The following is a 13,893-nucleotide window of genomic DNA, read 5'->3' as shown; positions in this document are numbered from 1 at the left end:
CTGATCTTGTTGGTATATGCCTCTCCAGTTTATGGAGCTCTCTGCTGACTGCTGTCACATTGGGGACAATCAGCAATCCAGGGAAGCCACTGTTACGCTGCTCACTCCATGGATGAGAAACCCAAGTGACTGTGATGGGACTGACAGAGAGATGCCGCAATCTCCATGAAAGGATGCGAAGGTTCTATGATGCAAGGGTTCAGGAAAGTTCAACTCTGGTGCACAAACCCCTACGGCCCTGAGGTCATGTCCCGCATTCTGGAGAGAACATTGTGTCAGGTAGGAGAACTGCCACAGACCATTTTAAGGGGGCATTTGGTCTTCTGGAGACTGGTAGGAAGGGGTGCTCACAGGTTAGGATAACTGGAGAGAGAACAAGTCCTGCGCGCTGACCGAGAGGCCTGGTGAATCAGAGGGCTCCTTGTTGCCCCTCAGCCAAAGTCAACTCTATGCTGATGGGCAAGGGGGCTCAGGAAAACTAGCCCAACGTCACACTGCGGGTGGGTGGCAGGCGGTGCCTTTAACCTTTGGCCATTTGATTCTAAGTGCTGTGCTCTTTGTACTTCACCAGGTAGTGTAATGAGCCTCTCGGACACTATTTGCTCCTAGCTTTGTTAGTAGGGAGAGTCTCAGCCTCAGGGAAGGATCATCTCATCTCTTTCTTCTGCAGATTCGATCCCTAGTGTGAGGCGTGCAGGAGGCAGCCAATCAATGATTCTTTCTTATCACTGGTGTTTCTATCTCCCTCTCCCTTCCTCTCTGAAATCAATAACAATACATTAAAAAACCTTGGTGGGACAGATTCATTTTGGGAGCTACATTGCAGAAGGGGTGCTGTTGAACTTACATGCATGTGGAAAAAAGGGAACTCAATGGTAAAGGCCATGGCAATGCCCATGTATTAGACCTGAGCATGTCTGGCCTGGGAAGGGCTGGCCTCGTGGGGACAGGATGGCTATGTTAAAGAGGGTACGGCTTTCAGAGGGAAGAGAAATTTGACTTTTGCAGAATGGCATTGAAGGGCAGAAGCGTCAGATAAAGATTTTTGCTTAATGCAAGTAAGAAGCTCTGAATAAGCACAGCCATTCTGAAATGGAATAATATGCCTCATTAGGTAGTAATTGCAATTGATATTAAAGGTATTTGAACAAAATGAAATGACGTCTGGAGCCAACACTGCCCTTTTTCCTCTGGTAACATAACTACCTTCCTCCTGCCACAAAGGCCTCGCTGCCGCCTTGCCCATCCTCCCTCCCAGCAGGATGTGTATGACTGAGTTCTTGGTCCTGGGATGCGAGCAGGAGTCTGACAGCTTTTGTATCACTTGCTTAAGAGGATATTTCTTGCTCTCTCTTCCCCTCTCCCTTCCTATGGCCTGCAGTGAGAGGGGGAGGGCTAGGGAGCTTTTCCCACACAGGGAAGGACAGCATCCCAGTACCAGGCAAAGCAACAGGACAATCCCAGGATCACACACTGGTCCCAGGCCACCTGCCTAACCAGATGTCATGAGAGGGAAAGAGATACCTGTGCAGCGTGGGCTTCTGTATTTTTAGTTCCTCTGATAGAACGCTGTGTTCAGATTAGTATAACTATTTTTGGGAGGTGTACAGATTATTAAGGTATTATATCAGGAATTGTAAGCAATGATTTCTATAATTTTATAATTCTATGTCCATCCCCCCAATAAGAGAAAGATTTATCTGCTTTCTTCCAAAACCAGCTGTCCCAACAGTCCTCAACATAGTCAAACATAGGTACTCCATTAGGTCAGTGGCCTCGTTTTTTAAGGTACCAAGGTTCAAAAAAGTCAAGAACTTTTGATCTCCTGATTCTCTTTTATCCCCATGTCAGGCCTGTTCCTAAGGCTCATCTGCTTTTCCTTTAGAAAACATCTTCTGCAATGACACAGATGACAAGGGAATTTTAAAGTTCTATTTGTGGTTATCTAAATGTGGGCATTGGCGTATTTATTTATTTATTTATTTATTTTTAAGCAAGGCATTACTTAGACAGTGTGTGAGAATATTCTCCTGTACTTGTTTTCCCTTCGGGGAGAACCTGAAGTCCAGGCCTCCCTGAAGGTGAAGGTCTGGATAATACACATATGTTTTCGCTCCAAGGAATTGAACATAATTTTGTATTGGTCAACACACTCCGCCAGAATACTGTGATGTGTTAAATACATCTCTAAGTAAAATACCAGTAAAGGCGTTGAGCTCATAAAATGAGATCCCAGCCTCCTTGCCTGGGTTCTAGGAAGAAACAAGCCAGTGACAGATGGGCCTTTAATTCTGTCCCATAGATCTGACATTTTCATTTCAAATTTCATGTCTTCACTCATCTTTTTCCTCTTACCCATAATGCCCTCACCTCTTTTCTCCCAATTTATGCAAACTCCATGAATGTTTTAAGATTTTGCTCAACGATTTTCCTACTCTTAATTCATCCCTTAACGTCTGTGGTGTATAATTCCAAACTGAAAGTTGCCAATAATTGTTCCATATTTCATTTTCACCCAGGGTAGCTATGCTCCAGTTCTCGTGTTTTCTCTGGAACCCTGCCTGTTCTAAGCCTATATTAGGTGTTTAGTAAATAGACCTGACGCACGGATAAGCAAAAAATAATGGATCATTTTTTTCAATGATATGGAAGTTGTCAAAGAAGAACAAGATAGAGGACTATTCCCCCACCGAATAAAGACAATTCCCAAGGATAAATGAATTTGGTTTTCTCCCCAAATGGGAATTTCCAAAAGAAATGCTTTTGTAAATGTTGAGCTTTGCTATTAGCAGCACTTAAGATACTGAGCACAGAGGTCCTCACTTCCTTTCACATCTGCGTAACTTGAAAATTATTAACGTCAGCTCCTTCTCCATCCTTTCTCATCATGGGTCAATTACAAACATCACCGACAATTTCTCCAGCTCATGCTTCTCGAATCTCCTCACATGAAACACGTTTTAAACCATCTTTCACTTTTAAGTTTTAGCTCCATTAAATTCCTGTCAACACATTCTTTTTTCTTTTTTTTAACATGGAAACAGAAAGACAATGATACTTTTTGAACTCTACCAATGACATAGAAAAAAACAAAAACCGCCAGATTGAAAACTCATACTACTCAAGAACAAGTAACTTGTTGAGTCTCCCAAAGCAGTTTCCCTCCAATGCACATACGAGAAGGATTATTTCAGCAAAGGATCGGAGATAGAGTGGAGTTGATTTGAGCCACTATTTCTCGGAGCTTCTGGAACCACTGATTCAGAGAGACTGGCTCCTTTCTAACTTATGGTGAGTCCTTCTTGTCCCGCTGCCTGTTTAGCTGAAGGATCCTGCCCTGTGAGAGAATTCACTCAGCTGCTGGAGGGGCTCGAGAAGGCAGTTACCAGAGGTGCTGGGATATGAGTTTCAGGCGAACCAAAATGGAACCCACAACATGTGAGATGAAGGGCTTATCCTAATATGCAGACTAGGTAGGAGAGGATATAATTAATCTAGAATGCTCCTTTCACACTGCATTTTGCAATCTCTGTTTCAGCTTCCTCTCAGGGGATAGGAAACTCTTGAAAGGGAAATGCATAGGCTAAACTTTATAAATTTAAAGTGCAAAGTATGAACACTTCAGGGAAATAGGAAGGCCTTGGGGAAATCTACGTAAGTAGAGCCAGTTATTAAGTATTTATATTTTCCCATCGGCTTAAAAAAGGACAGCTTTTCCCTCTGGCAAGATGGGTTTTGCTTCCTCTGATGTGGGCTTCTTGCTGCTGAACATGACGCCCAGCCCAGAACTGGTAGGCTGGGGAGGAAGGCCAAGACATGGGGGCTCTCTCTCCTGCTCCTCCACCATGCAGGCCGCCAGGGATTGCAAGGAGTCATGGGGGCAGTTGTTGATGGACGCCCATGCCTCTCCTCCAGCCCTGGTTATGCTTTCCGAGTCCTCACAGAAATCACTGATGTTTTCCTCCCCTATTTGTTAACTCAAATCTACTGCAATCACCAATCACTTAAACTGCCCATGTTTGCTGGTCTGGTAACAACAAAACAACTTCTGGGAACCCTTGTTAAAGAATTCTCCCCTCCTAAGCAAAAAAGAGAAGCTATGCATACCTTTTTAGCAGCATTTGGAAATGAGGTGTAGAATCTAAGTTTCTAGATGCAACATTTTTCTCTTCAGGTTTTATTTGTAAGCCATTTTGGGGATGAAGATTTAAATGTATTTTAAAAAAAATTCCTGCCTGCCTTGAGAGAGGGCACTGAACACTCAGCTTCTTCCTCATGCTCCGGGGCCGGCCAGTGGCAGGAACCTGGGGAGGGCTGGGCTGGGAACACGGGTCAGACTGTTGGGCCTCCCACCCAGTGTTCCCGGACTTCCTGAATTGCTTTTTCTACTTCTTTCTGTCTCCTCTCCACAATTACTTGTTGATGCTTGCTGGTTCTTTTTTTTTTTTAATTTTCTTTTACAAAAATCCTTAGTTCATTAATTTTTAGTTGATCATAAAATATGGAAGCTCGGGAAAAAAGCTTGTTTCCTGTCAGAAGAGCTAGGCTAAGGCCCTATGAGTGCAGATTTGTCCAATCCAGAAAGTTCCTGGGTCTTGGTGTACGTCCAGGGGACACTTGGTGACTCGTTTCTTGTGCTTTGTCATCAGTTCTTCCCTTTCAGTTGCTTCCATTACTCAGACAAGTAGTATCCACATCTAGGATGCATTGTGTTAGGACCAGGTATAGTGTCCTTTGGCTGAGGGCCTGTCTATCACTCATGAGCCGAGAGGGTAAAGCAAACCTTACCTTTTTGTAGAGACTCCTCAGGTCTCGGTACTGCCACATGCTGTTGAGGACCTGAGATGCGGCCTTGACCACTTTTGGAGAGTGTCTGGTAAGAAAAGACAGGACATGCAAGATGGTGAGTGGACACATGATTGTCAGGATGTGGCAAGAACAGACATCCTCCTGGCTTTCTGGCTGTTCCTCTCAGTCTGGGGAGCACAACAGATAGTTCACCAGTCTCCAGCCTCATTCTCATCAACACACCCCTGAGGGCGGGAGACAGGAGTGCATCACAGTTTGCCAAAGAATGTTCAAAATGCAGACAGAAGAGTCAGAAGGCACAAGTTTAGCATCTGACTATGCAACAGAACAGAAGAGAAAAACACCTATTAGGAAGGGCCAGATTCGGGGGTTTAACAGCACGTTGTACAGCGAGATGAACATGATATTCATCTTCTCAGCGGAAGCGTGAGAGCAGTGTTGGCTCTCCGTGCCTGCCTGGCTGCAGGGACTTGCTCTTCACCTGCTGCCGATGCCAAGACAAGAGATTGGCAGTGCCGCAGACAGTGGGCACACACTGCCACACGCGCTCTCACAGGTACACAGAGGAAGAGAAAGCATCTATAAGACAACCCTTCATACGATTAACGTTCCATCCTTTGGGCCATAGTGAGACAGTAAGGTCACTTTAGACCTTTGGATTAGGGGTTCTTACCATTTTTTTTGAGTCATGGCTTTGAAAACCCTGTGAAACTATAACTAAACACTTTGCCTTTTGGTTCAGTGCCACTCTGCATCTCAAAACAGGCAGATCAATATGTCCATGTGGGTGTAATTCTATCAACTTCTTTTTTTTTAAAATATATTTTATTGATTTTTTACAGGGAGGAAGGGAGAGGGATAGAGAGCTAGAAACATCGAAGAGAGAGAAACATCGACCAGCTGCCTCCTGCACACCCCCCACCAGAGATGTGCCCGCAACCAATGTACATGCCCTTGACCGGAATCGAACCTGGGACCCCTCAGTCCGCAGGCCGACGCTCTATCCACTGAGCCAAACCGGTTTTGGCTCTATCAACTTCTTGGAAGTCACTTAGACTAGTGAGGGAAGAGTATTAGCTACCTGCGGATTCTTTGTTCTAACAGGCTGGTTCTACAACCAGCTGCCCAAGTCTAATATTAGGCTGCCATTGACCTCATGCCCATATCAGGGGCTGGCACACTTTTATCTATAAAGGATCAGATAATGAATATTCTCTGCTTTGGGGGCCATACGGTCTCAGTTGCAGCTACTCAATTCTGCCATTGTAGCATGAGAGGAGTCATAAATAATACATAAAGGAATGATGTGGCTGTGTCAATCAAGTATAATTTACAAAAGTAGGTGGTGGGTGAGATCTGGCCCAGAAGCCATAATTTGCCCATCCTGGTCTATCTGAATGGTGACTCCTGGAGCTGCACAGATTAGAACCAATGCAAAGTCCACCCCCAAAGCTGACCCATGAGGCAGTGGCCCATGGATACCCTGAGAGAGAATAACTAAATTGAGACCACAAATACCTTCAAAATAGAAAGCGAGCAGATGGTTAGATGGGACCAGGTTGAGGTTGGATTTTATTTTATTTTACTTTTAAATATATTTTATTGATTTTTCACAGAGAGGAAGGGAGAGGGATAGAAATCCAGAAACATCGATGAGAGAGAAACATCGACCAGCTGCCTCCTGCACACCCCCCACCGGGGATGTGCCCGCAACCAAGGTACATGCCCTTGACCGGAATCGAACCTGGGACCCTTCAGTCCGCAGGCCGATGCTCTATCTACTGAGCCAAACCGGTTTTGGTGAGGTTGGATTTTAGAGCCAGAGTAAAATGGATGTTGCGAGAACAAGCATTTTGTAAAGAAATTATGGGATGTTAATACATGGTCAATTAAATGTGTACTTTTTTTCTGGATCTTCATGTTAGCAATTTAGACCAACTAAGTTTAAGTTTTCTTCACCCATTTATTTACTGCTAACAGTAACAATCACTCTTACTATTATTATTACTGAGATGGAATCCAGTATTGGCTGTTGGAAAATCTATTAGTTATATCATGTACTTTTAAAAGAAAAAATATAGAGTTATTATAAATTCTAAATTATGTTCCTCTATGAGAGATGAATTACGTTGTATAGTTAAGTAACAGATATATTTTCGTTTTACTAAAATGGATGATTGCTAAATGAGTTCATAATTTATGGCAGTACCATGCTCTAAATGTAATATTAAATTCCTTTGACTTAAAGGCAGAGAATTTTAGATATTTGCATGGATATAGATACAGGTACATTTTAATCTCATAAAATTAATGCTGAACAAAGATAAAATCTTATGTTTTGCTGTGTTTTATCATCATTAGCTAGATATTTATCCATGACAATGATCAAACAACTCTAGAGAAACATTAATATTCAGGGAGTGATAATGTAGTTGCAACATATATATTAATTATGAAAAAATTCCTCTGACATAGAGTAATTTTTTGTTTCTACTTCTTGCTTAGTTACAAAATAAAGACCGTGCATGTGTAACGATAGCAGGTTTTAACCTTTCAATTAAAATGCCAATACAGCTCAGTGTTATAATAACATGCAAAGGTTAAAGAATCATTGCTTTCTTTAGGCCTTTAACATAAATCCATCCACTAGAGTGGTGCCATAGCAACTTCTACTTGAAAAACTATACCTATTGATTGAAGGACTTGAACAATTGAGTGTTTTAAATGTGACAAGTGATTTTAACTTCAGCCACAATACACACTTCCTTACTGACAAGTAGCAGTTGAGTCTGTTAATGGCTTTTCTGTCTTATGACAAAATACAATGGCACATTCAACACTATTCCCTATATAACTGTTAAAATTAGAAAAAAAAACAAATGTACTTTTAAAACAGATGGATGTGACAGGATGTCCATATTGGGTGTTTAAAATCATGTGAACAGAATAATATAAGTTATTGAGACTGCAAAACGGCAGGTATACAGCTCCTGTAAGAGTCATTAACAATTACACAATGTCTGATCTTCACCAGAGGTGTCAAATTAGGGCAGCTGAAGATTTCAGTTGGTTCAGTTGATGGTGGGTGTTCAAAACAGTCATTTCAGCAGCAGAAACCCAGACCACCATTCCCAGGGTTGTGTTCACAAGATACGGTGTGTTGTGCAGCTCAAACAGATTGTGATTGGCACCTTGACAGTGTGACTCATTAATACCATCCATGTTTAAGTCTGTGGATATCTATATATAAAAGCCTAAGTGACCATTCAACCGGTAGCTATGATGCACACTGACCACCAGGGGGCAGATACTCAACGCACAGGCATGGAAACATGGAACAGATTGATGAATCTCAGAGGGAAGCAGGGAGAGGGAAGGGTGGGAAGAGATTAACCAATGATCTTATATGCATTCTAGAGGCCCTCAGCCCGTGGGGTCCCTCATGACCAGTGGAGTCCCTTGGCCTGGCTTGCAAGGATCAGGCAATTCGAAATCGGCAATTCGACATCCCCGGAGGGGTTCCAGATTGCAAGAGGGCACAGGCCAGGCCAAGAGACCCCACTGGTGCACAAATCTGTGCACTGGGCCTCTAGTTTAAAAATAAAACTCATAGATATGTAACATGAAGAACCATAGGTAGATCCACTTTTTTATTTGTGTTTTCTCATATTACATTTAAAAATCAGGTTTGAATTAAATTTATTTCTATAAATACTTTTTAAAAGACAATGTAAGGCGGACAGATTTGCAAGCATTTTATTAATTAACTTGTAGCCCATTTGCAGGAAGAATCCTGCAAGTGGCTGCTGCGGCTGCGTGTGCTGCCTCTGCCACCGCTGTTGCAGCCGCCACGCCTGCACCCACTCCGCCCTGCCCCGCCCGGGCTTTCCCTCTGGCAGCCACCTCGCTTTCCGCTTTTCCTCCCTCTTCCTTCTAAGTTGTCTTCAGTCTTCACTCCTCCCTCCCTTAGCTTATGCAAATTAACTGCCATCTTTGTTGGGTAATTTGCATACTTGCCCTGATTGGCTGGTGGGCGTGGCTTTGGCTGGTGGGCGTGGCTTGGGCGTAGCGAAGGTGCGGTCAATTTGCATATTACTATTTTATTAGGTAGGATTAGAGTAAATTGATATTCTTCCTTTTTCTAATTATAAAATCATCTCCAATTTCCAAACTTTTATTTTCAATAAAGAATTTATATTTTATTAAAGCCTGTCTAGAAGGCCATGGCTGTCTGTCTGACTACTGTCGTAACAGAGCTGAATGATGAATGGTGAGCTTAGTGCTAAGATTCAGAGCAATACTTCTGGATTCATTTTAAGAGTCGTGAGAGGTAATAACCAAATAAATGTGAGAGAGGAGGATATCTGCAGCTATAAAAACCTGTTTTGAACCCCAAATTAGCCACTATATAAAAAGGAGATAAATTACATGAAAGAATGGATGAAACTGACTATAACTTGGAAGATGCTTGACTCAACTCAGTGCAACACTTCTTATTAAACATGTAAATCCAGATTGTTAACATTGTGGGGAAAAAAGATAAAGGAATGATGAGATGTAACAAGTGATTATTCCATAAGGAAATTTCATTCAAATAAAGAACATTACTGAAATCATCTAACATGAAAGAAACTTCCCAATACCACAGTAGTCAACCAAGTCATGATTTATTAATCAAATTGAAATTACCAGTGAGACTAGCTTTCACTCTGGGGTGAGAGGACTGGAAACCATTTGCTGTTTTTGTTCTCTTGATTATCAGAGACAAATGCTTTTCAGTGACATTCGATAGTATTACCCATAACTAGGGACTGTCAGGTACACCTAGAACCCATTCTACCAATACCATCTGACTTACTTATCTCCTTTGCTTTTGGAGATGCCAACCAACTTCTCGATGCCACCTGCATCCCGTAAGGCCTTGGCGTTCTCCATGTTCTTGGTGATCACTTCATGTAGGGTGCAGCAGACGGCTGTCACCGTGTCATCCGACATGGCCTTACTTGCTGCATTGTTGCTGTTGTTCCCGCCTGGAAGCCTGTGGACCAGGTCTCGCATGGCATATTTGCCTTTGGGAAAAAATAAAGGGAAGAGTTGAAATGAGGGTAAAATGGAGGAAGAGGACAGAGGGAGAGGTGGGCACAGGGGAGAAAAGGAAACACAAGAGACAAAATTAATGCAATCTTGTCCGTTTCCCGTTACTTAATTAGTCTCCATTGGGTAACTGTGAACACATACAGAGAACACAGTATTTCCTCATGGTGAATGCATGGTCTTGGGTTCTAGATGGATATGGGATTGAACCTTTGGGCAGGTTATTTCTTTGCCTCTAAACCTCAGCTTTTCACATCTGTAAAGCAAGAACAACGATGGGATAGATCTCACAAGATTGCTGTTAAGATTAAGTTAGTAAATATGTGGAAAGCATTTAACACACAAGGATTACTGAGGACCCAGGCATGGAGAGATGTTAATAATCAGTTGTTTCCTACTTGGCATTCACAGAAGTCAAGAAAACATACAGTAATCCTAATGTAACTGCAAAAATGCTTTCACGGGAGCTATGTTGAGACCTGTATTATTTTACAAGAGTCACAGCGCAAATATGTGGAGAACATGATCAATATATTACTTCTGTGTTCTGGCCCCTATGAAGCAAAGAGAAACATACAAGGTGAGGGAGAGAAGCTTTACAAATAATATGTAACTAGGTGTCTTTTGAACCAGAGTAACTGGATAATCTGCTTGTCTCAATGATAGGATTTCATGGTTCTACCATATAACATTTCCTAATTTGACACGTTTTTCTTCATGTGAAAATAAAATAAAATCCAACTTTGCATCCTTAATTTGTTTTATCATTATTAATTTTGCTACTCCCAATGATAAAGGTACTTATAATGACATCTTTATGGAGTACCTCTAGTTTACAAAGCACTTTAGGCATTACCAATAACCCCGCAAGACAATTAATTCATCCCACCTGCAGCTTCCAATTCTGTCCCATTAATTTACTTCTGGAACTAAGTAAATGAGTGCCTGTGGCAAAGTTGGCTGTTCTTGAATTTTTCATTTAGAATTGGCACATGTCCAAAGTTAAATCCCTTCCTTATCTCCCATCCCTTATTAGACACGTTTAGCTAACAGCTAAAAACTATTTGAAATATTTTCCCTCCATACATGCCTGTAAGGGATAGCCTCTTTTAGCTGTCTAATTCTCTTGTGCTTAGTGCCTGGGGGTAGGAGAAGGAATCTCTTGGGAGGAAGCAATGATATCTTAATTCCAGGCAGTAAAAAATAAAACATAAGCCCTTGTAATTTTGGTATCTTCCCTTGTCCTATCTATGTATAGGTGACTGATGTTAGCTTGGATCAAAAAATGCTGATGTCGAAATTACTGAAATAGGAAAAATGTCTTCATTCACTTTATCATTGCTGAGAAATGTGTGACAAAATGGTTTGCCTGAAAGCCCCTAAATGTAGCACATTTACTTTCTCTTTTCTAAATATGTTTTGTTGTTGTTGTTTTATTTTGAGAGAGAGAAGACAGGAGAGATAGAAACATTGATGAGAAAGAGACATCTATTGGCTGCCTCCTGCACACACCCTCCTGGGGATGGAGCCTACAACCTGGGCATGTGCCCTGACCGGGAATCGAACCAATGACCTCTGAACCAGTTTCCGGGCAGCATATTTATTTTCTAATGACAGCGCTTAAAATAGTTTGGAGAAGATCTTTTGCACCTGGGCAATCCTCTGAGCAACTTGCTTTATCTATTTATCACTAAGTCATATTCAACTCTGGCTAACAGTTTACCATGTTGAGCTCAGCATGCTGATGACTTTATCAGTTCATTAACCCCCACAACCCACAAGCCATTGTAAGACAAACCTGAGTTCCGTTAGTAGCTAGAAGATGGATGCGTTCTTTTTTCTTTTTTCTTTATAAGGGAAGAGATGGAGGAACGAATCAGAAAACCGTTTCAATTATTGTGCATACAGGGCATTCACACTCCTGCTGGCGTATGGAAGACTGGTTTTTGCGACCTTGGACATTGTCAAGGTTGAAAACAAAACCAAGGAGAGGGCGAGGATTTGGCTGCAGTATTTTAACATTTTTGTTGTTACTGTCATTTTTTTTTAAGTGACAGCAGCTAACTGTGAAGATGTGGCTTTCTAACCAGTGAGCCCTTAATGAGCTACAAGGTGCCCCTGCAAGGTTCAGGTGGCAGAGTCAGTCACTTCCCCCAGAACAGCCCCGTGTGCTGAGTAAACACCATCATTTTCCATGTGCTCCTCGGCCTGGAAAACAGCAGGCGCCACTGCCGGGTATAACCCCCACAAGCTGTCGAGGAAGCCCATTGGACGATTTTATTTCTATTATTTCCAATCTAGTTCACTGACATTTTACTAGGCAATTGGAGATTTTTCATTCAGTCTATTTATTAACCTATTTGAAGGGATACATTTTAGTCTACATTTTGACCATCCAAGTGGAGAAACAAATCAAGTAAAATTATTCCAAAGGGCAGAGGACGGCTGGGAAGAATCTGTTAACTCTTTTAAGGGCATGCAATTGTTTTAGCCTTGGATTATGCTGCTGGGAAAAGCCACCCTCTCACACTGGAATCCTATCTTCATGTGAAATTTGGGTAGCAAAAATAGCTTTTTAGCTTTTCCTTGTGCTTAGGAACTTTGAAGCTTATTGGCGGGAGTGGGGGGTGGGGAGAAAATAAGGAACATAGAATAATTTCAGCCACAAGTGACCTTGAGTGGCATGCTAATAACAGGCCTTCAGAGAAAATAGATTGGACTGGGTTGTCATGGCAGGTTTGCTATGGGAAGTGGGCATCTAGGATTTGTTCCATAGATCAGGGGGACAACAAAATATTTTACAAAGAAGATTCTTGTGCATCAGAAGGTTTCAGAATAATGATACTGAAGGTGGAAGGAACAGATACTAGTTGTCTTCTTCTTGACAATGAAGCTCTCTCTTGGAACTTCCATTGCAATTATAAGCATTACCTTGTGTTTATAATTGTTCTATGTCCCCTATTTTCTTTGTCCCTAAATTTCTGAACAGCAGAAAGAGTGAGAAAGCTACTCTTGTTACCTAGTAAAAGGAATCTTGTCCCACCCCCACCGCTACACCTCCGTCAGGTTTTTGGTGTGAGATTTGAGGTCTGAGATTTCTTTGGATGTGAAAGTAGTTAACTAACTTTTGGAGTCAATTCTCTTCCTTTGCCACAGTGGTGATAAGGAAAAGTTGCAAGGCTGGTGAGCCAAACTTGAATTTTCACCATCAAGGTGATCCAATTGTTGTTGTTTTGGTTTGGTTTCAGACCGAGAAAGGGATGGAGATACGTTCATCTTGGGCTTCACTCCCAGGATGCTATCACTTTAAGAACCTTGAGGAGAAACAAGTTGAGGTTCTGCACTGGCCCAGGGACATCAAGGGCACCTGAAGCTCAGCAGTGCCCAGTGGTGAGCACAGGCCTCACCCTGTGGTTGAGGCTGGCATGAGGCAGAGGAGCTTCCTGTCTTAGAATAAACTCTGAGGTCCACAAAAGGGGCAGTGGTGCCAGCAACCAGGGAAGACTACCACTCCCCCTTCCTCCGAATTTAATTTGGTTACAAATGACATGACACAGACCAAAAGTCAGGGAGCAATTCATGCCGATGATATGACTGAGCAGGTGATTGTAATATTTCAGGATAAAAACATGGACTTGTAACTACAAAGAGTTGGCCATGGGGGGAAGGGATGGGATCAAATCCACACTTTGGCATATCAAGATGATGCTCTAACCCCGTGGTCGGCAAACTGCGGCTCGCGAGCCACATGCGGCTCTTTGGCCCCTTGAGTGTGGCTCTTCCACAAAATACCATGGCCTGGGCAAGTCTATTTTGAAGAAGAGGCATTAGAAGAAGTTTAAGTTTAAAAAATGTGGCAAAGAAATTTCAATCGTTGTACTGTTGATATTTGGCTCTATTGACTAATGAGTTTGCCGACCACTGCTCTAACCAACTGATAAGCTACTCGGCCAGGGCTGTGTGTGTGTGTGTGTGTGTGTGTGTGTGTGT

The 13,893-nt window shown here is 42.3% G+C and overlaps 1 protein-coding gene across 1 annotated transcript in view; it reads right to left on the bottom strand.

Moving 5' to 3' along the window:
- Positions 1–13,893, bottom strand: part of CTNND2 (catenin delta 2) — a 664,153-nt gene that overhangs the window by 33,545 nt on the left and 616,715 nt on the right. Inside the window, exons 19-20 of the mRNA XM_054714357.1 lie at positions 9,668–9,878; positions 4,789–4,873 (exon numbers count right to left, since the gene is read on the bottom strand). Coding sequence (XP_054570332.1) covers positions 4,789–4,873; positions 9,668–9,878 — 296 coding nt within the window. The remainder of the gene's footprint in view (positions 1–4,788; positions 4,874–9,667; positions 9,879–13,893) is intronic.

Source organism: Eptesicus fuscus, chromosome 4 (assembly GCF_027574615.1).
Source record: "Eptesicus fuscus isolate TK198812 chromosome 4, DD_ASM_mEF_20220401, whole genome shotgun sequence".
NCBI lineage: Eukaryota > Metazoa > Chordata > Mammalia > Chiroptera > Vespertilionidae > Eptesicus > Eptesicus fuscus.
This window is presented reverse-complemented; position numbering and strand designations above follow the sequence as displayed.